Source organism: Nomascus leucogenys, chromosome 8 (genome assembly GCF_006542625.1).
Source record: "Nomascus leucogenys isolate Asia chromosome 8, Asia_NLE_v1, whole genome shotgun sequence".
Classification (NCBI taxonomy): Eukaryota; Metazoa; Chordata; class Mammalia; order Primates; family Hylobatidae; genus Nomascus; species Nomascus leucogenys.
The window spans coordinates 23,714,761-23,737,140 of NC_044388.1; the positions used below are offsets into that span (position 1 = coordinate 23,714,761).

At 35.2% G+C, this 22,380-nt stretch overlaps 1 protein-coding gene across 5 annotated transcripts in view; it reads right to left on the reverse strand.

Annotated features, from left to right (window-relative positions):
* SATB1 (SATB homeobox 1) overlaps positions 1 to 22,380 on the reverse strand; it is a 92,688-nt gene that overhangs the window by 50,005 nt on the left and 20,303 nt on the right. For all 5 annotated transcript variants that reach the window (XM_003265294.3, XM_003265293.3, XM_003265292.3 and 2 more), the window contains exons 3-6: positions 20,959 to 21,135; positions 20,064 to 20,190; positions 19,176 to 19,299; positions 1,239 to 1,350 (exon numbers count right to left, since the gene is read on the reverse strand). In XM_003265294.3, the coding sequence (XP_003265342.1) occupies positions 1,239 to 1,350; positions 19,176 to 19,299; positions 20,064 to 20,190; positions 20,959 to 21,135 (540 nt within the window). The remainder of the gene's footprint in view (positions 1 to 1,238; positions 1,351 to 19,175; positions 19,300 to 20,063; positions 20,191 to 20,958; positions 21,136 to 22,380) is intronic.

The following is a 22,380-nucleotide window of genomic DNA, read 5'->3' on the forward strand; positions in this document are numbered from 1 at the left end:
CACAGACTTCCCATGTATAGACTGTAGTTTGATTTTAATCATCAATTGTCTTTTCATTAAATATGCAGGTCTTACATTTAGAGGAACTTTATCATAGTGCTATAGCTCCTGATATATGCAAAATATAACCAAGAATTGGGGAAGAAACCTTCAATTTCTACCAGTGATATCAGCCCAAGTGGGCCATTCACAGGGAATAATAATTCAAGCAATTATTCCAAAAATGATGCATTGTCTTCATTACAGCCTTAAGCTATAAAAGGCAAAGAATCCATTTTGGTAGATGGATGGTTTTTCTTCAAATATTAAGAGCTAAAACATGCTCAAAATTTGGATTAATTTTTCTTAAAAAAATTTTTAATTAAATGAATGTAAATAAATAAACAGAAATAGATTTAAAACAGGACATAATGCCCATTCCTATATTATTTTAAAATATATGTTTTGGAGGGTAAAAGTAAGTGAAAGAGAACATTAAAAAAAATTAAAACATTAACCTTAATCACAGTGTTTGCTTTCGTGAACATTAACAAACTCAACAGAGAGAAAATGCCATCATCTAAATGCTGAGGTACCATACACAACTTTTATCTGTCATTTTACACTGCAGATAATTTTAGTGTACTTCTTGCATAACAAATATTCACCTAAAGTTACGTGTTAAGATAGAATGCTATCTTGGAATTAAAAGTTTAGATATGATGCAGTAATTGTTCTGGTATGGATGGTAAAGCAATGTGCTTATCAAAGTGCCCATCCATGGGGGCTGGGCGTTAGAGCTATAAAAATCACTTGATCTCTACTGTGGAAACTATAAATATAGTTTAAGAAGTTTAATTTCCTTAAAAATTGGGTGTAAAAATAGGCACTTTCTCATTCAACCAGACAAAAACAAAAAACTTAAAAGCAGGACTTATCAGAGAAAGAAATCACAGTTAATATTAGTTATGCAAGGCCTGGTTAGGTCTTCACTGAGATGTTAAAAAATGACAGCTCCCTTCCTAACGCCTCGATTTCCTGCATGTCTGACAACCAAGTCAGTTTGGCTGATTTAAACACAAACATTTATTGAATTTAATTATCTCATTATACTCATACCCACTTCCCATCCCCAAAGAAACATTCTAAATTGATCTCTAATTGGGCGATCAAAAGACCTGGCTTTAGATGTGACTTCGATAAACCCCCAAATGACACGTAATGGTATGTAGCCACTGCTGCAACGTTTTTTTGCTTACCCATCATATCTTTTGTCTTCTTGAAATGTTTGTACCACCTTCCAAATTCTTGACATTTTGCTGCTGAGACATTTGCATAGTAAGTACTGTTCACAATGGAAGAAATCATACTCTGCATGAAGAAGGGGGGAGAACATTTGTAATACACAGCAGCATAAGACGGAACACAGAAATGATCTCAATTGTGACAACTGTATTTTTTTTAATCAACTGAGTACCAACACATTTTTGTTTCACACTTTAGCCTAAAGCTTCGGCTTCTTAAAATTCATTAAGTAGATCATCAAATGCTTATTTAAGTAGAAAGCAACAGCCCACTGAGACCAGTATAAAGCTATCAAACCCACAGACTTTGCTCTAGCATTTATTGAATCTCCATCAATGTCATCTATTACTAGGCTGTCAAACTTTCACTGGTCCCAATAAATCCAAATACATGAAGATGACTTTATAATTGTGATTCATAAATATAAGAGACTGCGATTTTTTGACTGGACTCTACATCTTTTCTACTCAAAGTATAGACCAGGGACCAACAATATGGGCATCGCTTGGAAGCTTGTTAGAAATGCAGAATCTTGGGCCCTACCCCAGACCAGTGCACTTAGCACCTGAATTTTACCAAGATCTCAGGGGATTCGCATGTATATTAAAATTTGAGAAACAGAACTTGCACTTTCCACTCTATTATTTGGATTTAAAGTGGAGGTGCATTAACACTGATCAAAGGTTAACTGTATTTGAGAAGAAACAAAGTATTCACAGAGATCCTTTATCAAGACAAAAACATCCTGCAATCTTATTACTGGCTTCGTCAATAGTAAAGCTTACGTTTTGAATTTCAAACCGATCATAAAATTTTCAATTTATACATTTCATGCTTCTAAATTTCTCAAGGATACCACAAAATATTACCTATTGTGACTTTTCTTTATCCTGCTTTTAATAAATGCCCTGAAAACTGTCAGCCCTTTAACATACAAAAATGAAAGACATGATTTTAATGTATTACTAGGAGGGTTTTTCTTTAATCATTTTCAATCTTCCCAGCAAATTTTGGTTATGGTAATTTCAATGACTAAATTCATGGTCCATTTTAACCTGTTACCCATATTCTCTAGTAACAGCTAACTTAATTTCCTACCGAGTCTTAGGAGTAAGATTTTGTAGCACCAGTCTATCCCTCACCCCTATGTGCAGAAACAGGAGAACTCACATTTCAGACATCGGTTGGTCTATGGTGAAATAATTTCTAGAAGGCAGCATTGTTCAGGAGGCAGTGAACAGCCAGAAAAGCCAGTTTGGGGACAAAAGTATTTTTATATAATTATCTTCTTTAACTTACCTCTAATGTAAAGCTCTTTCAGTTATTATTCATTCTCCTGACATCCACTATCAGTGTTAATTCTGTAGCATGCACACATTTCTGGAATATGTAAATTTGGGGGATCTCTAAAGAACTTCCAGTGAAGGATAAGCTGGAGTCGCATTATTTATGTAAAACACAGCTATCTTGCCTAAGAGGCACTGTGATATCTTTTTTTTTTGACACTCTCTATAGTCATTTTCACATTTTATATCTCTAAAAAGACATTCTTAATGTGTTCATGATGCTCTGCCATTAATCCAATAGCTTGCAATTTCACTAAGAGCCTCCCACAGTCCACAGTGTAAAAAGACACTTAGCAAAGTTGCCAAAACCAGAGCCAGAAGATTACCTGATCTGTCAGCTTCAATCTCACTTACTCTCTTGTAATAAGGGATCAATAAAGTCAGACACTAATAAAAACTATTGAGATCGCTGATGGATAATGGTGATTCTTCTGCAAATGGATGACAGTTGATGTTCTTCCACTCTGGTCCAATTTTTAAAAATATTATTATTCTTTATCTAGACATTCTGGCAGTTCCTTAAATGTTAATATAATAATATACATAAGTTTTAGATGTGGTTTATGTCTTACTTTTTAGAAGTGTATGGAATATCCAAATTTTGCTGAGGTTTTTGACAAACATCCAGTCTACTCCAGTTTGCCAACAGTTCTATATATGAAATTTGCTCTTTGCTGCACACCTACTATATGCCTGGCTGGTACTAAGGATGCAAAGATGGCAGAGGCATCTGCCTACAAAGATGAGGCACCTGTCATCCAAAGATGGCAGACAGCCTCTGCCTACAAGAAGTTTACTATCTATTAAGAACACAGATATGTAAATAGATCATCTCAATTTAATGTGACTTGGTATATCGACAGTGGAAAATGTATAGGGGACGACGGAAGGAGGAATCATCCATGGTGTGTGTGAAAAAATGTCTGAAATAGTTTTATAAAACTAGACCCTATATGTAATAGTGCTATACAGTTTATTAGTATCCGTACATGGAAAATAATATCCATATGTGCATCATCGTCAAAGCTTCCCCCTACCCTACTTAATTCTAAATTGGTAGATTCTGGGTTTAAGTGCTTTTCTGTCACATGGTGTATGCTTAGGAAACTCTGATTAACGTAAATAATAGTCTAAGCAAGACTTAAATCAAAAGGCTAATCCGTAACTTATAATGCTTGACAAAGCAACTTTTTGGATTCCCTATCTTTCTGTGCTTTGGGGTGACTGGGAAATATTTCCTAATTCAGGTAACTTGGAGTCATGTCTATTTTTATTGGACAATACGCAATAATCTGTCCAATTAGATTGCTCATATAGCCACTTCATGAGGTGTACGTGTGTGGGCGTGGGCACGGGCATGTGTGTTTCAGGTGGTAAAATTCCTACTAAAGGCTTAGGCATAGCATTGGAGTAGACCAGCCAGCCGGTTTCAGTGGCAGGAAAGAGACTGCGGAATTTTGTGGTGCACATGGCATTTGAAAAATCATATTCAGTAGTGTAATCTTAAATTTAGAATATCAGGAAAAAAACACGTACTGTTTTGATAACACAAATAAAAGTCCTGATTGGTAATGTTTTCCTAGGTGGTGGGATGTACAGAAAGCAGGCCAAGTTCCATGTCAGAAAGGCTTGGGATTCTTGTGTCACTTCAAAGGAGGTATTGGTTTAAAAAGACTGTGCTAAGCTGTGAGTTCACGTAGGTATGGGGCACCATATTATTTTCTAGCTCAATGCCTGGCATGTATTAAAATAAACATTAAATGTTCATCTGACAAAACAGAATGTGTCACACACTGGTGGTATGACCTTGGGTCAAATAGTTGACCATTCCATCACAATTTCCTATGCTAAATGGGAATGATAGCATACACCTCATGGAGTTGTTCTGAGAATCCATCAGTTCAGGCATTTTTTAAATTCATTTAGCATATACTTAAATTCTACTATGTGCCAAGCACTGGGCAAGTCACTAGGAAAATAATGACTTGAAGAGACATACTATCTGTCCTTGGACAGACAATAAATAATAGATGTGATACAATTAGCACAGAGCCTGTAACATATTACATATAGACTGAAGAGATATTAATTACTATGACAACCCTTTGCCTCCTCCTCATCACTGGGCTTTCATTATATGATAACATTTCATAGCAGGTGGCTATGTTTGGAGTATCAGATAAAATTTTCAAATGATATACAGTATTTTGAGTCTTTTTAATGTAGAATGAAGTATACTGATTAAATTATTTAGTTACAAGTTGGGACAAGGAATAGTAAGGGAAAACACCAAGGGGAAATATTTCATTCCTTCTCATACTCCAATTTGGTGGTGTTTTCTGAAGCTGGCCTATATCTGGTAGAAAGCATCAAGAAGGCACACCACTCCTCTGGCTTGGATGCACGGCCCATGCCCTCTCCCATCTCTAGCTAACAGCTGCTCATCCTTCAGGATACAGCCTGGGCATCCTTGCTTCCGTGAGGCCTTTCCTAACTTCCCAAACCTCCTGCACCAGAGCACTCATCCTGCTGTTTATTTTGCACTGGACTGTGGGCCTTAGGTCTCATCTCAATACATCCTGGACTCATCAGAGGGCTGGACACAGACTAAGTGATCAATAAAAAGGGTCACTGAAACAAACCACCAGAAATCCTCTTCCCCTTTTTTCCCCTTAAAGGTCAAACATAATGGCAGCTTAACTGTGACACGAATCTTTCAAATCCATTGCTTTGGCTGTCGTGACAGAAATCATAGTTTCTAGAACCTTTGTTCATTAATTTGCAAGAGATCCTTTCCCAGGTTTTTCAAAATACATCCACACAGATGTCTCGGAAGTTGCAGTGCTCGGTGGTTATGTTATTCCAGTTCTCTCTCAGTGTCTATTTATATAAGCTATCCAAAGCACTTTGAAAAAGACACAACTTGTATGGCAAGTTTCCTATTCAGTGGCTGGTCTGTATAAAACATCAATGTTCACAGAATAAAATAAACCAACCGACAAAACTCAGTCGGTTGAAATCCCAAGTTCAAATGCTACACGGTATACCAACCAATAAATAGGCCACAGCTTCCAGCGTTGGGAAATACAATTTCAAAGTCGGCAGAAATTGGCTGTGGGTCTCATAACCCCAGTGTGACACAATATTCTCATCCTAGGAGCCAAGTTGTAAGCTTTTCTAAGATCCATAAAGCACATGTCTACTCCCTATGAGGAGCTTCGGTTCTTTCTGAGAGTCTGCTGAAGTTCCGATCTGAAAGAATGCCATCTTCACAGAAACCCCAGTACTCTAGAATGATACCATCTGCCACAGGCTGAGCTTCCTTTTCAGCCAAATACATTATTTATAACCTTTCTAATTGTGAAAAGGTAAGGGTGGAATTTTTCTAAAGCCTAACTTAAAGATAGACAGAACATTCTGAACCTTTGCTCTAAAATACTCTAGCTCTTTTAAATTTGAAAAACAAAAACCACAAGGAATCGGTTAAGGTTACATAATTTTTCAAAAAATTATATTCTTTTAAACCCCTGCTACAATATCATATGTACTGTAGGTATATATCTATAACACATTTAAAAAATGAAGGAAGATTTTTTTTTTTTTACTTGTTCATCTCAGTAGCCAATGAAGGGGTTTTGAGAGAGGTGAGGCCTTCTCAAAAAAAGATTCATCAGATGGGGAAAGGCAGTGATCTGATTACCCTTAAAATTGCTTTGTTGTGCCTTTAACAACAACCAAAAAAAACCACCCCAAAACAATGCTAATCAGGTTATTCAATCATTTAAACCAAAACTGTTCATGCTTTTCTGCCAAATCAACCAACCACAGCAAAATCTGTTATCTCTGATTGCTCAGCTTCCAGTCAAAAAACAGTTAACCCCCACTATACCAAAAGTTTTCCAAATACCCTCAGAGCTCTGCATGCTCATAGAAAATAAAGAGAAAACCATGTCAGCTTTAAAGGGTAATTGGAGTGCTGTACCATATTTGCATATTACAATATACCCTAATAAACTAAACAGCCTGTACCGGAAGCCAGCAGCTTCCTAGTATTTCATATGATCTACATACTTGCTTTTTGTGCACTACTTAAAAAAAACAAAACAAAAAAAACGGGACTGTGATATCATGATCAAAACTTATCAAGGACTTGCTGATGGTTTAGCTGTGGGGAGGAGGTAGCAAGAGCATCTACAAAATGGTGGTTCACCCATGTTTAAAGCTTTCAGGCTCCATCAGCAGAGAGGGCAAGGGCTACAACATCTTATTTACACAATTATCTAAATACGATTAAACAGCTGATGGACAAATATTAAACTGGAAAATGTATAGTCATTTCAGCTTAATGTAATCTTCTTTCTGTAAACACCCAAGATGATTTTTTTCAACCAGAACAGTCCTGACATCTCATAAGCCTAAGGGTGAATAGCAAGAGATTGTTTTTGATAGTTATAAATATTCAAAAGACATGCAGACCATCTGCTTTCATAATACAGGTAAAGCAAGACTGAAATGGTGACTGCTGTATAAAAATGATTCTTTTAACAAAGTCTTCCTCTCCTCGAAAACTATAAAGACAGATGTCAAAAACTGTTTACACAGAGCAATCAGGAGCGTGCAAAATGTAATATTCCTTTTACACACAGTGCTTGCTAAAGAGATTTTTTTTTCTTTTTCTTCCCATCTGTGTGTTGCAACACATTTCTACAAGTTAAAAACATTTTTTTTCAAACAGAGATCTCATGAATACCCAAAAACATGCTATCTGGTTTCTGAATGCTAATTAATTTCAACTAAGGAATCTGAATATCTTTTTTCTGTAGGAAGGAATGTATGTTTTGAATTGGTATATTCTAGAAAGACAGCAAGGGAAATAATCTTGCACAGGTTTTATTCTATAAGGAAAATTTCATGGTTCTACCTTGTTTATAATACGTATCTGTTATGTCTGTGCTTTAAATGAAAGCACATCATTCCTCATGTCTTTGGCACAAGGTCTAAAATAATTGTTTTCTGAAATAAATGCCTGCACAATGCAAAACGTGTATTTAAAAAAACTTTTAACTTCTCAGTCTATGCGTGGTGATGTACAAAGCCCTACAGTTAATTTTCAGGGATGGAACACTAATCTTCACAGTAACCTTTTTATGTATTGTATTAATGGCGCAAAGGCATTAAGCACCTTTTTGTAATTTTTCAATAAAATGAGCATTTACTGAACAATCTGTCAAACTACTGGCTTTTATTATATTTTTATTTTTTGAGAAGCGCAACTTCATACAGTCTAATCTCCCACCCCTTTGTGCATGTCCTGACTACCTATGGCCTGATTTTTTATAGCAGCTTTTAATCTGTCCATGGAAAATTCAAAGGTCAAACTTTAACTTCACATCAACTTCACATTCAAATACAATTTTCACAGGGATTCCTCGTAAATGAGGTTTTCTTTTAATCTCAAATGACACCAAATACTACAAACAAGCTCTAGGAGGCATCGTATGAGATATGACATATTGACAAGAAATGAATTTGTTGAAAATTAACAGGTAGTTCCCATCTGGTATTTTGGGGTGGGAAGGACAGGAAATGGGCTTCAATTTATGAGAGCAAATGGCAGGATTTCTAAGCGTAATATTCTGTTTGTGCTTGTTAGCTTCTGTTTCCCAAATCTTTCCCTCTGGATCCTCTATTGCTTTCTAAGCTATTCTCTTGGGAGATACAACTGGGGCATATTTGGAATCTCAATTTGTTGAGAAGAGACTAATCACTTCTAAATTTTACTTAAACTCCAGTTGTCATAGTTATGGCTCTTGCCATCTTGATCAATCCTAGTGCCTGAAAATGGCATTTTCATACAAAGTAACCCTGGCACATTGCTAAAATTGGAAACTCAGTACAAAGCTCCAAAGGAATACAAAAGGAAGCACAATGAGAACACATCCAATTCTATTTTAATTTTCCTACTATATTTCCTAAAGATGAAAATGTGATCATATCAAAGCACAGAATTTTTATTTATTTAAATACTCAACTCATAACTTTTAAAGAAAATGTTGGTTCACAGTTTATATGGCTCTTCCATATAGTTAAAATAACTTATATAATGCCCAGATAGTATGTTCTGACCAGATTCTCTATTCTGCCCTTTTGTATAAGTACCTAGCCAGACTTTTCTTATCACAGTGAAACCTTACTCAAACCAAATGAATATATTGGTAAAGAGCTTAAACTATAAAATATTTTTAAAAGGTATATTAAGAGCATGTGATATTCCAAATTAACTGCACACAGAAGCAGTAACATGAAGGGAACTGAACTAGATAATCTCCAACGTCTCCTCTAACAGCTTTGAAAGTCTATGAAATCTGTATGTCTTCTCAAACAGCGTGACTAAAGAAGATTCAATTGTAACGCACATTATTCATTCTCAGGTACTCACTGTGCAAATGTCTCCAACTAGAGTCTTATTTTTAGGAAGGTTATGACCCCATTGTCATCCTGCTTATGATTATTTAAAATATACTCATTAAGTTAAGTATTATGTTATATCGAAATAGAATTTTCACAAGTTTTTCATTAGATAAATATGAATCCAAAGAACTTTATTTGATTTCATTGCAAAAATTGTTTCCTGATTCTGAATCTTAAGCACTCTATACCAATGCACCCATTTGAGAAATCTCTTTCTCTGATGCCCTTGTGTGGTTAAAGCGCTCATCCTCTCTAGAGATTACAATTTCTAGTATCTGGAAAGATACCAAATTCATATTAAGTTCCAGAGGTCCTAAATAGAGCCTTTAAAACAAAACAAAACATAAAAACCCTTAAACCGCAGAGCGAAAACAATAACTAAAGTACTTTGAGCAATTCATTTTCCAAAAGTAAATATTAGAATTAGTTTCTGTAACTCTTCACAGGAAGACTTTATATTACCTCTTTGCATTCCTTCTGTACATGATCATATTAGATTTTTAAGCCATACTGCCTAAAAATTGGGGATAAAGTACCTCCTGGCTTTTAGCTCTTTACAGGGCCACAGAACTAACTCTGGAAATTACATAAAACCTATGAAAGCTGTCTTCCATGCATTCCCAAAATTGGCTTATAATTTCAGGGTCTGCACAAAACCTTGGAGCAGATTGTGGGGTCCATGGACCCCACTCAGATCTGATCCAAGACTTCACAGAAGACTGAGGGCTAAACCACAGCTTTGATTTCTGTGTTTTATTCATCATTGTTAGCTTTTAGATAAGACTTCCCATGTCTACCAGATAAACATAAACCAATGTCACCTCTGGATTAGATCATAAAGAAAAATCAAATTAATCTGGCTTCATCTCAATCAATATTATGAAAATCCTTCACAGTGTAGGAAAATGCCATCCTCTGGTAATCATCTCATTAGAAGTTATGGCGAAATGATAAAAATGTGTTGGAATGGGTTGTAAATCATATAATAAAGAGCTCTATCCATCACTAAACATGTGTTTTCCAGGCTGAGCTGGAGATCATGCAGAAAGTGGACAAACCAAGTCCCTAAGGCCCATTATGGAATGGCTGAATAGTTATCTACCTTTGCTGCTCTCTCTAAATTCAGGTGACTCTAGACCTATATACAGCTGACTTTAAAACACTATATGTTTATAGCCTTAAATGGAGTCTCTTAAGCCAAATGTAGGCTTTAGAACACAACTGAGGAATGGACGTTGGAAGCGAACATGGGGTGATACTGTTAACATTTCTGTATTGGCAACATCGACATCTTTGTCTATAAATTATCTGTTATTGGAAATTTCCTATTTTACTCTTGAATAAGAGAAGAAAATAAACAAATGAAAATAACAGTGAAGAAGTGTCGGTCTCAAATATAATGCAACTGAGACAAAATGAAAATTATTAGCCAGGCTGAAATACATGTACAATTGTAGAAGAAAAATTTTAAAATTTAGAAATGCTGCATATGTTTTTAAAGCTTGTCCTTAACTGTGATGTATAATCAGGTCTTTTTAAGCATTCAGACCTCTGAGTTCCCTGTAACTCCAAGGCTACTGTTGTCCTTACAAACGTTTAGTACACATATTCATGAACATTATCAAATATATAAAAGCATGAGACAGCTTGGAATGTCAGTAGGTTTTCTTAGAGAAAAATTCAGAAGTGATTTGTTCTTTGTTAGGTAAAAATACAGAATAAAGTATAATAGGAAAATATTTCATAAGATAGGATACTGTAGATAAAAGTATAAATTACTACTAATACAACTACTGACATGGTATACTGGTTTATGAAATAAACAAGTGCAAATCCTTCAAGATTGTTTAAGTCTGACGAATATTCCCGAGTTCCTACTGTGTGTCAGGATCTATGACAGTGATGAATACAACTTAGTTCCTTTGGGACAATTACAGTGTACACAGACAGCCTAGTGAGTCCAGACTATTTCAGAACAATGTGGCAAATGCTACGATGGGCACATAAGGAGAGGACAGAACCTTGGGTGCTGGGAGTACAGGCGAAGTTAGTTAATGGAAAAGACACTGGGAAAAGCTCACCTCTTGATAACAGTCCCATCAGGTATCTTTATTCTATTTGACATTATCTAGCCTAGGGTATTATATTTGCTAAACTTCCAAATGGATTTATTTGAAGTACAAGCTTCAGTCTTCCACTTCCATTTTAAAATACATCATAACTTTATAATGATTGTAAGTGTTCCTTAACGTTGAGATTGAGTTACAATACAGTCCTTTAATTTTTTCACAAATGAAAAGTATTTGGTTTTCACTAAGAACGAAGATTGCACCAAAATCTTCCATGTAGCCAGAGAGTTACGTAGACCATGTGGCATGCACAAGTGTGATTTCAAACTCTCAATGCCCACATTTTAGAAAAACAACTAGTTATGGCACACTTTAGGACTCAAAACTGTTCTAAATGTTTTCTAAGTACTAGCTCGTTTAATTCTCTAAACAATACGAGACATTGGTACTATTATCTTCCTACTTTACAGATGAGAACATTGAGTCATGGAGTCAGCTGCCCAAGCTCATATAGCTGGCCACAACATAACTCACATTCCTGATTCCTACGATGCTAGGAGCTAATTAAAGTGATGATAGAGAGCAACGACAAACAAAAACACACAAAAAGTAACAGAATGAAGTTGCTGAAGAAATGCCATTACGCTAAAGAAATAGTCCCATTAAAAAGTAAAAAGAAAACTAGATCAAGCTGTATTCTATGTTATCATAACACAGGAGTTTCAATACAGAGAAGAGTCTCATTGTGACATTTCACAAAGTTAATACTTGTTATATTTCTGAACTGCCTTGGAACAAATACTAGGTGGACAGTAAAATGGGACAAGCCTGAGAGAGTTGGTGGTATCCAGTAATGAAGTACCATGTCTTGTTATTCAGATAAGAACGTGATCTCAAATAGTGCTAGTAATTAAAGCTTTAATCTTTTCTTAACTTCCAACCTATCAACTGGTTTGCATCTTCAACCTGAGTAAACTAAATTAGATTAGCATTTCCATGGGAAAGTATTACAATAGAAAATAAACAATTTTTTTTAAGAGAGAAAGATGATGACTAAAGAGAACAAAGTTTCAGAGTAAGAATGAGAGAAAAAGACTGCTAAAGAAGTCAGCCACCTTCTCTGCCATGAGGAATTCTGCAACCTTATGAATTGTCCATGATGGAACTCCAGCACCCCGTTAAGACTGCATATTAGAACACAATACAATCTTATATTTCTGTAGCGCCCTTCATGCGAGCATCCCAGGGTGCTTTACAATCATTATGCGTTAAAATTAAAACTGAAGCACATACAATTCCTAATAGAATCATTTTAAAAATGCTAAACAGAACAAATAACTTTTAAGTCTAGATTTAAAAGTCCCAACAGCCAGAGCGTTCCTTACTTCAATTGGCAATGAGCTGCAGAACCAGGGCTGAGGCTCTCCTCTGTTATGTTAAAGGCTCTCTTATGTTTTTTATACTCAGAGCACGTTATTATCAAGCAGTTTCCAATGAAAGAGGGGGAAATTGAGTTCGTGTATCTGTTTGTTTTGATTATCTGGATTTTTTTTTTTGGAGTGGGGGTTGTTCATGGTTTGCCCAAATCTGGCATGAAATGAAGCAGATCTATAAAGCAAATCCAGATAGAGCCCAACTTCAAGTTTAGCTAGTAATTGAGAAAAAAAGATGTCTAAAATATACTCTAAAACTAGTTCTGTTTTAGCAAGAAAATCAGTTTAGTTAGCATGATTTGGTTAAGTTGTTTTTTAAAACCATTAGAAAATAGCATTTAATAGGCTTTCTCTCAGGCCATGTCTACTCCTAAGCCTTGGGAGTATTTATTATTCTAAGCATCAGGCAAAAAAAAAAAAAAAAAAAAAGAGGAAAAATACTCTCATGATATGGTAATTTTCCTTGCATTAGTGATTTTGAGGTCAAAGGAAACCTGTTCAGATCTGAAACAAGGCACAGGTAAAAATCTATTAAGTGAAAATAAAGTAATTACACATTGTTAAGTACTCTCTAAATTGGCATAGCTTAAACTCTTTTATGTTTTACTATTGTGAAAAGATAGTGGCTATAAAATATTTGAGATCAATCCATTTTAAGTTAGATGCTTTATTAAGTTTGGCTTTTTTTATTAATATATCTGAAAGGTTACAGAGAGCTATCAAGCTACAATAAAATCCTTACGTATCTAAGTCATCTAAAAATGAGCCTGATATATTAGATTCAAAAAGGAAAACTTGCAATTTGGAGGACAATTCTGTTGTAGATTATACATATTATAATATTAACACAGAGCAGACATCTCACTAAGTTGAAAAAGGAACTAGAATGATGTCATGACTGGTTCAAAAGACGAGGCAAAAAAATTATTTGTTATAAGTTTTGCGATTCACACAACTACCCATATAAGACAGGTTTACCATTTCCTTTATGGATCCCACCATTACAGTAATACAATTGCTGAAGAGTGGTCATAATATCCAATTAGTATCAAGTACTTCAGTGCCTGGCAAAGCAGATATTTATAATCTAAGATTCCCACGGTCAGTAGGGTAAAAACTAGGGAAAGTTTTGTAATTTTAAAAAGGAAAGAAGATTCTCTGTAGAGCTTTTCTTCAAAATATATGATGTTTAAACATAAGATAATTTTATACTGGGAAGGGGCAAGTACAAAATCATTCCAGCTCATCTCAAACAGGAATCTTTTTATTTTAAAATGGAGCTGCTCGTAAAAGACTCATTCATTGGATCAGACCAGTCTGATGACTGGAATCTGTATTTTTAAACAGACCCAAGAAATTCATCTGCCCACTATTTCTAATGAAAATGCCTAATGTTACCTTGGGGTTCAAAACAAAGGACTATTAGCATAATTATGCCTACTGGTCTTGAGGATATGAAAGAATAGCAAAGAGAAGTAACTGCACAGAACTAAACCGGCAAATCTTCTGGAACGTCCCAAATACCAAGTTATCCCAAAAGTCAGTTCCTGTCTAGATCACCCATGATTAGGGGCTGGATATGACAGCAATGTACTTTTAAAACAAGACAACATACAAATAAAAAATCAAAGACACAAAACCAAAACACCTTAAAGAAAATTTTCAGCAATGAGAATAAATACACTTGGAAAACTACAAGTAGTTATCACTACTTTAGAGAAATCAAAGCATATTACAAAACCTATCCAATTCATCTGAGAGGCTTTCATTTTGTCTTTTTTAAACTTCCTTTATCTGTGGTATGTGATGAAAAGGCTACTTGGTGAAGCTCACGGCTCTGGGTATGAAGTCTCACCCTTCTGCTTCACCAGCAATGTAGCCATGGACACTCATGTCAACATTCTGTGCCTCAGGTTCCTCATTTAAAAATAGGGATATAAGACTACATTCTACTTAGGGGGACCAAAGGCACTTTCGATACATCAAAAGCACTAAATGAAAGTGTAATACTATTATTTCAACTAATAAGATGTTATATCCTTAACACTACATAGGAAATGGAATGCCTGGCATACGGCAGACTGTCAATACACACTTTTGAATATATGAATGTGAACAAATTTCATAGATTAGACTCTCATGTGAAATGCAGTATATGAACACTGATGCTGGCTATTCTCTTAAGAATATGATGACTAAAACTGATTTAAAACTTTAAGAAACATGTCATTTCAGTCCCAAAACTGTGAAATAAAGTAGTTTATTAAAAACACATTTGTATAACATGATAGATTTGTAATTGTTGCTCCAGTATCATTTAAAATACAGACTGAAAATCAACTAAACACGTAAGTGTATTTAATTCCTACGGAAATGACTGTCACGTTTCAGGAGAGCAGTACTGAAGCTAAGCTTCAGGAGCACGAGGTAGTTTCTTTTTAAAATCTATTTTTCCATTAATAAATAAATTGTCCAACATATTTGAGATACTAGGATGCTGTGAATAAAAGGAAAATTGGAAAATCATCTTTCTCAATATTACTTCTAAATGGAATGTTCAAATTTAAATTTATTTTATATACATTTTGCTACTTGAAAATAAAAATAACACTTCTCACCCACTTTATATGACTTGGCTTACAGATATCTTTTCCAGGTGAGAAATAAGATAGAAAATAATCCAATGCCTTAAAAATGTGAAAGTTGTGATGTGTGCGTGTGCGCGTGTGAGTGTGTATGTATGCCCACATGTGTGGTGAAAGAGGGAAGGTAAAAATGCGCAAATCAGATTAAAACCTCCATGAAATATTTGACCTAAACATTTTTAGAAGGAAGACATTATGCTGGTAGAAGTAATAGCTGACCTTTTACTTAACAAAATGAATCTATCCTGTATCAGAATGTATATATATTTATCCAGTTTTTAAATGCAATTTCTAAAACTCCAGGGAAAATAAGCATCAAAATGTAATGTTTAATTATAAATAAAAATGTTTACTTTTTAAATTCCCAATTTTCCTCCCAAATCCATATCCTCAAAAGTTTTATGACTACAGGCTTTCTTGTCCCCAAATCAGTGTTTATTCTCTCCTTAGCTGCAGTTCAGAATGCAACATCCAACTTATCTAACCACATCCACCGAAAAAAACAAAAGTAACAACAAAACATCTAACCTCAGACCTATAATGAGCTAAGTGTTTCTTATGTCTTAGAACATTTTACAAAATAAAAAAACACGTGGTACAAAGAATTTAATAAATTAGTGTCAATCTATTTGGGCAGATTTATGATAGGAAAGTGTTAACAGAAATAAAGGTATGAGTTGTAAATCAAACCAAGCCCACTTACGGAATTTCTGCAGCTGGAGAAAACCTTATGAATATTATCAAAGAAAACATTATTGTACCCAAATGTAAATATTCCTTTTTTTTTTTTTTTGAGACGGAGTCTTGCTCTGTCACCAAACTAGAGTGCAGTGGTGAGATCTCGGCTCACTGCAACCTCCGCCTCCTGGGTTCAAGCAATTCTCCTGCCTCAGCCTCCCAAGTAGCTAAATCAGCACTTTAAAATTTATCGTCAGGCAAGGACACAGGCTTAGCAAGTCAGGACTTTCTTGTTAGTCATTGCACCGTGACTTTTATCTCCAGGGACACTGGCTCCTTCAATTGTCAAAAGGAGGAGCCTAGGAAGGATAATCCCTTCTGATTCTAAGAATCCAAGTCCAAATGGACATTTTCTTAGCAAGTCTTAAACAATCGCCCTAACAGCACTGGAGACAGGGCTTATTCAACACCCCAGGCAAAATCTTGGTGGCTCCCCAGTTCCACTCCTCCTGGCCCCTGCTCTATAAAAGGAATTTACCTGCCCACAGGGTGAACTTTCTACTAACTATAGTATTTAGGGCCCCTGTAGCCATACTCGCTACTGGAGTACTTTATCATATTCAACAAAATAAAACCCTTACTCTACAGTGAAATGCGTATGGTGAATTGCATGCTAAAGGTTGTCTCCCATGAATGAATCAACACTCCACAGGGGAAGAAAGGGCTTAACATTTGGCATTTCTTGGTGTTAGGTCCCATTTCGCAAAAGACTGAGGCCATATTTATTTGCTAGGCTTTTTTCACCATGACATCTTCATCACCAAATCTTAACCATAGGAAAAAGAGTAGTTTTGTCAAACTTGGCACGTATTTTGGACATAGGCTTTAGGGAACTTGCATGTCTCATCTTAATAACTCTAGACAGAAAAACATAATAAAGAAGCAAACAGAAAACAGTTTATGTTGAAAACATTCTGACTGGAGTATCAGATTCATAGAAAAAGAGAAGATGATTCAGCAAAATATAAAATAACTCCATCATTTAGAGAACAATTTACATGTTTTCATATTGTTAAATATTAAATTAATTTCAAATATTTGCTTTCACTGCTAAACTATGCATAATTTTTAGAAGTCTTTCTAAGGAAAAGAATACTGCAATTATAATTGATGTTGAAATTGTAGCCTAGTTCCATCACTTAATGATTACAGTGAAGTATCCAGCCACAGGAGGCCATATATCTGAAAACCTCTCTCTATAGAAATTCACCAATGTATGACTCCAAAACCAAGTCCTGAATTACATTTTGTCATTCTACTTAATGTTATAATTGTATGCAATTCATTTTCCATGATAACATTAAGTAAATTCACAATTCTATTTATAAGTTATAGTGAGGTGGAGTTTATTGGCTGAATATTGATGTCATTTAACAGTTAGTTCTCACTGACTGTATCAATGAATATTTGTACCAACATCCTCTTTTTCACCTCATAGTAAATGCCTTAAGTCTTTGTCTGAATATGCTTCCAAGATCAATGGGACATTTAGTAACATAAAGACACATGCGATTCCAGTACTGGGTGTTTACATTATATTTTAACTGAGTTTTTAAAAAGTTTATTTCTAGATCATTTCAAATTTTCAAATGTTAGCAACCACGTAACATGTTATCTGGAGTTGTCTGCGAAACAAAGTCCTTGAAGTAAGAGTCACTCTTTTATTCTATCATCCTATTCATTTGTGATTAATTTATTTAAATTATTTTATTTGATGGTTATCAATTCATATCCTCTCTATTCCAAGGGTGAGAGAGGGAAGATAGGAGATTAGCTGTAGGTATAACTGAAATGACAAATAAGAGCTTTCTTTGAATTGCAAGAAATGGACACTTAACAATAGAGAATATGTAACCTGTGGCTATAGCTTATTTTAAAAGAATATAGAAAGCTATTAATTATAAACTTAATTCATTTACTTCATTCCTAAAATTTATAGCAAATATCAAAGTAAAAATGTTGGAATGTAACTTAGCAAATCTGAAATGCATGGAGTTTCTATGAAACAGAAGCACAAAGCCCACAAGATTCCCTTCAAAGGTACCCAATAATTTTCATGAGCCTCACATTAGAAACACATTTTGAGAATATCTGCTACTCAGAATATAGCAGAAATACACTTTGAGATCTCTCAATTGCAGAAATGTTTACAGCAGCATCCTACAGTTCAAGTTCAAATGGCTAAGACTAATACTCAGAATTGAAACTCAAATTAAAAGAACATTAAAAATTTGGTAAAAATCTAGTTGGACCAACATTTTAATTATACTGTATCATGGAATGGCCTTAAAATGGGTTTGGGTACTGAGGGGATGACTATAACACATTTACATGGTGACCACAAAAGCTGCCCTTTAAGAGTAGATTCACGGCATCCTTTTTCGTTTTTTTTTGAAATCAGCTGAGTTTCATCAAAAATGATGTTTGATTTTCTGTCTATAAGCAGGTAGGCAGTCTCTATCTCGAGTTTTAGCTGCCCTCCACCAAATTTATTCTAAAAAAAGAAATCAAGGAAAATAATTAAAAAATCTTTATTTCATTTCAAAAATCCCTGATGGTATGACAGGCATCTCAGAGGGAAAAAAGAAAATTCCACTTAAAAAAACAGAAAAGAAGTAAACCAAAGCCACAAAACTGGTCACAAAATCCCAATGAATTAAAAACTATTCAACCTTTAGTTAAGAGTAATTATTTTCATAATTATTTGTATTAAAATACTTTTAATTTTTTGGTAGTGAGTAAAGTATCCAAGAATTGTACTGTTATTTTATTTAGATAGCACGGTGAAGTTTTACACATTAACACGGACACTGCCATTCCCTCTCACCAAAGCTTTGTGGGAGTAGTACCACCTCGACTCTTTCTTAAATAAGGGCATTCAGGAGAATGTAGCCATCATGCTAATAGCACTCAGAAGACAAATCTAAAAATTAGCCAGCGGAGTCTTCCACTGAACTGTTTTTCCTGTAAACAGTCCTTTGGCTCTTTTCCCCAAGGGAGAAAAAGCCTATAGGCTCTGTTCACAAGGAATCAGGCATATTTTAAAAGGTCACCAGTGGTCAAGTCACTTTGCATTTTTGGCAGATTCTTGCTTCAGATACCAGTTGCTTTAAACCAGGGAGCTCCATCAAACCTCAAATCAGGGTTGCCCATGATGTCTTATTATTTATTACATGCTATGCTAAGTACCTGTGAAAGGGGGCACTCCTTGGCCAATGAACTCTGATTCATATCTTTCAGTAAGTCCTTGAGAGCATTCCTCACTGTGGTGTGCGACCATTGTTCGGGAGGCAAGTCTTCTAGTTTGGGGCAACTATTTGAGACACAGATTAGAAAGGGGATTATTACAAGATTGCATCCCGCTGCAGAACATTCCTTTAAGACAGACAGATTTCATTTTGCGCATCAAACAGATGCATCTGGAGATTGCTCTCGGTCTCCTGATTGTTCCGATTAGTTAATTACTTTATACAACACATCTGCTGTATCGATGCATGAATTATACATCAGCTGCCTGTGGTGGCTATTTTTTCATGTTACTTCTACCTTCCTGCTCTGATGCGCTTGGGAAGACAATTTAAGGTGTACTGCTTTCTCCTGAGCCATCGTGAAAAGCTTTAATGTATTAACCGATTTCCTTTCATTACTCTGTTCATACGAATTAAAATCATAAAAAAATAAATAAATAAGATTGTGGTAATAGTGAATAAGACAGTCTTTCACAAAATGTACACAGATGGCACTGTTCATGATATGCAAAAATATTTTTTTCTTAAGTAAACTTTATGTAAAATGCCTTCTTGTAATGCATTATTTAATTGACTAAACGTAAAATGTCTTGTCTTTTGATAACCTGCACAAACCTACACATTTTGTGTGTGTGTGGTGGGGGTTGCTTTTAAATTATACATTGAAGTTAGGAAAAAAGGCAGAAGGATAGGGTAACAAAATTGATCTGTATTAACCTTTCTGAAACACAGACTAAAAAAAAATTGAAGGTCGACCAGAAAGAAATGCTTCATTTCAAAAGACCAGGTAAGAAGAATGTTTCACCCTAGATTTGCTGTCTTGACTCACCTGTGTAACTGAATTTTCAATGTGACCACATGATACACATCTTGAAGCATATCTGCTACTGTAGCATCAGGGGCATCTGTCACGTAAGACAGTGGAACTGGATTCCACTTTCCAACCTGGATTAGCCCTATTTCAGATAAAGAGAATATTTCACTAAATATTTTACCCTCAGATAATATATCTAGTAGAAGGGTGTTCTTTTCTTTTCTACTACCCCTACCACAAGCAATACCGTTATTTCTGTTTGAATGATTCCCTTCACTCTAAAAGGCAGGTCAATGAAAATATTCACAGCTTAGCTTTCCAAATTGTAAAATTATGTAAATGACTGTAGGGTTGTTTATTATTTTGGAAATAAAACCCCATCAATAAAACCTATGCATAAGGCCACATTTTCCTAACTTGCAGGAAGTTCTAATAAGACATAGCCGAACCAGTTCTAAATGGCTTTACGATTTAGATAAGATTCTCTATTGCAGTGGGAATCAGCATTGAAAAATACTTTACAGCCCATAAAACCATCAGAAACAGAATAAAAGAAACAGAACTAGATATTCAGTCATAAATGCAAATTGACTCTCAACAGTCCATCTGCTCAAATACGCTCCTCACTTCCTTGTGGGTCCTCAGTGGAGCAGATTATTAAGGTCAATAAGCATACTAATGATTCAGCTGAAGTAATTTAAAAAAAAAATCTACCTCAACATTCCACATGAGCAAAATGTGTGTTAACTAAACCAAACTGAATTAAGCCAATTTTTAAAAGCCACAGCCTATAAGGAACCAATGTAATACACAGGCTACGGTTCTTTGAATAAAAATATTCAGTGCTTTCTCTGCAAGGTAAACAAAGAATGCCAAGCAATTTTTCCAACCCCACGTACACATTATTTACCTTTGGCCTGGGCAGCAGAGCTATGTGAATAACCTAGAGACAGCAATGCCATTTCAATCAGCTGGTTGAAAAGCATATCCTTTCTCACCAGCACAAATTCTGCATGCTCCTCCTTGCAATCATATTCAATGGCGTTTTCATAATGTTCCACCACACAGAAAACTGGCAGCATGGTTCCTATCAAAAAGATGAAGAAGAAGAGATGGAAAACCAACAATCTTCAGAAATACAGCTTGGGGGTGGGGGGAGGAAAAATTAGCTATGAAAATAAATAATCACAAGAGATTCACTGTGCTTCCAAGGCAGACTGGGTACAGAACTACAGGCAAATGCACACAAATATATACATTCTCATATTATTTAAAGTTGTAACAGAAATATTTAAGTAGAATATGAACTTGGTCCTAAGGTAAGTTGTGCTCTAAATTAACAGTGCATTTTCCAAAAGCAATGAATGCAGAATTACCTTTCTGATCAAATAATAATGGTGATGAAAGGGAAATAAATGTGTCTTCTCTAATTTGCTATGAGTAGTATACAGTATGCAAACATAACTCACTATTTATCTTCAGAAGAACCCACCTTTCTACTGCCTACATGATTTCGTTAATAATAAACTTTTCCTGGGTTTGTGTCTAAACAAATTATCCTCGGCCACAAAATTTTCATTTTCTTCCTTTTTTAGATATTAACTCTAACTGGTTCCACAGAAAGTAGTTAACCAAACTGGTGCTCATAATACACAATTTCAATGTGTGCATAACGTAGAAAAATAACATTTGCTTTTATGAATACTCATTTAACCTACCTAACTAAAAAGAGAGCACGGTACCCATAAGTCTTTAAAATCAACAATCTTTGTTATAGTAAATAAGGTAAAAATGAGAGACAGAAAAAGAAACTGACATACTAGGATAAAGGAATCTGCATAGATTTGGTGTGCTCTCTCTTTATATATTTTAATCCAAAATAGTAACTCAGTAGCCAGATGATAAATAAGCACAGGCCACACTACTATTACAAAGAGGCTTCTTCTAGAAATTGATATTACGGAATGCTGTGGTACTCAAGGTGTTTATGCAGCGCACTGTCAGACTTCCAATGATAACGGAAAAGGGTTAAAAGCAGATGCATCTGAATTGTACTGTGGCAAACTGCCAGAAGGGTATCATCTTTAGCATAAATGATGACAAGGGTTACTTTAACAGGGCACCCAGGATCCACAATTAGTCCTACAGTACTAATGCCTCTATAAGCTCTGTCCTCTGGACTCACAGAATCCTACCAACTTCTCAAGATGTCTTAGTGCACATCAACCGTAGCTAAAAATCAGGATTTCCTACTGACACCAGAGAGGCCCTTCAAAGATTCTCTATTTGCTTGTTTCTGCTGAACAAAAGCTGGCAATAAAACAGCCACATC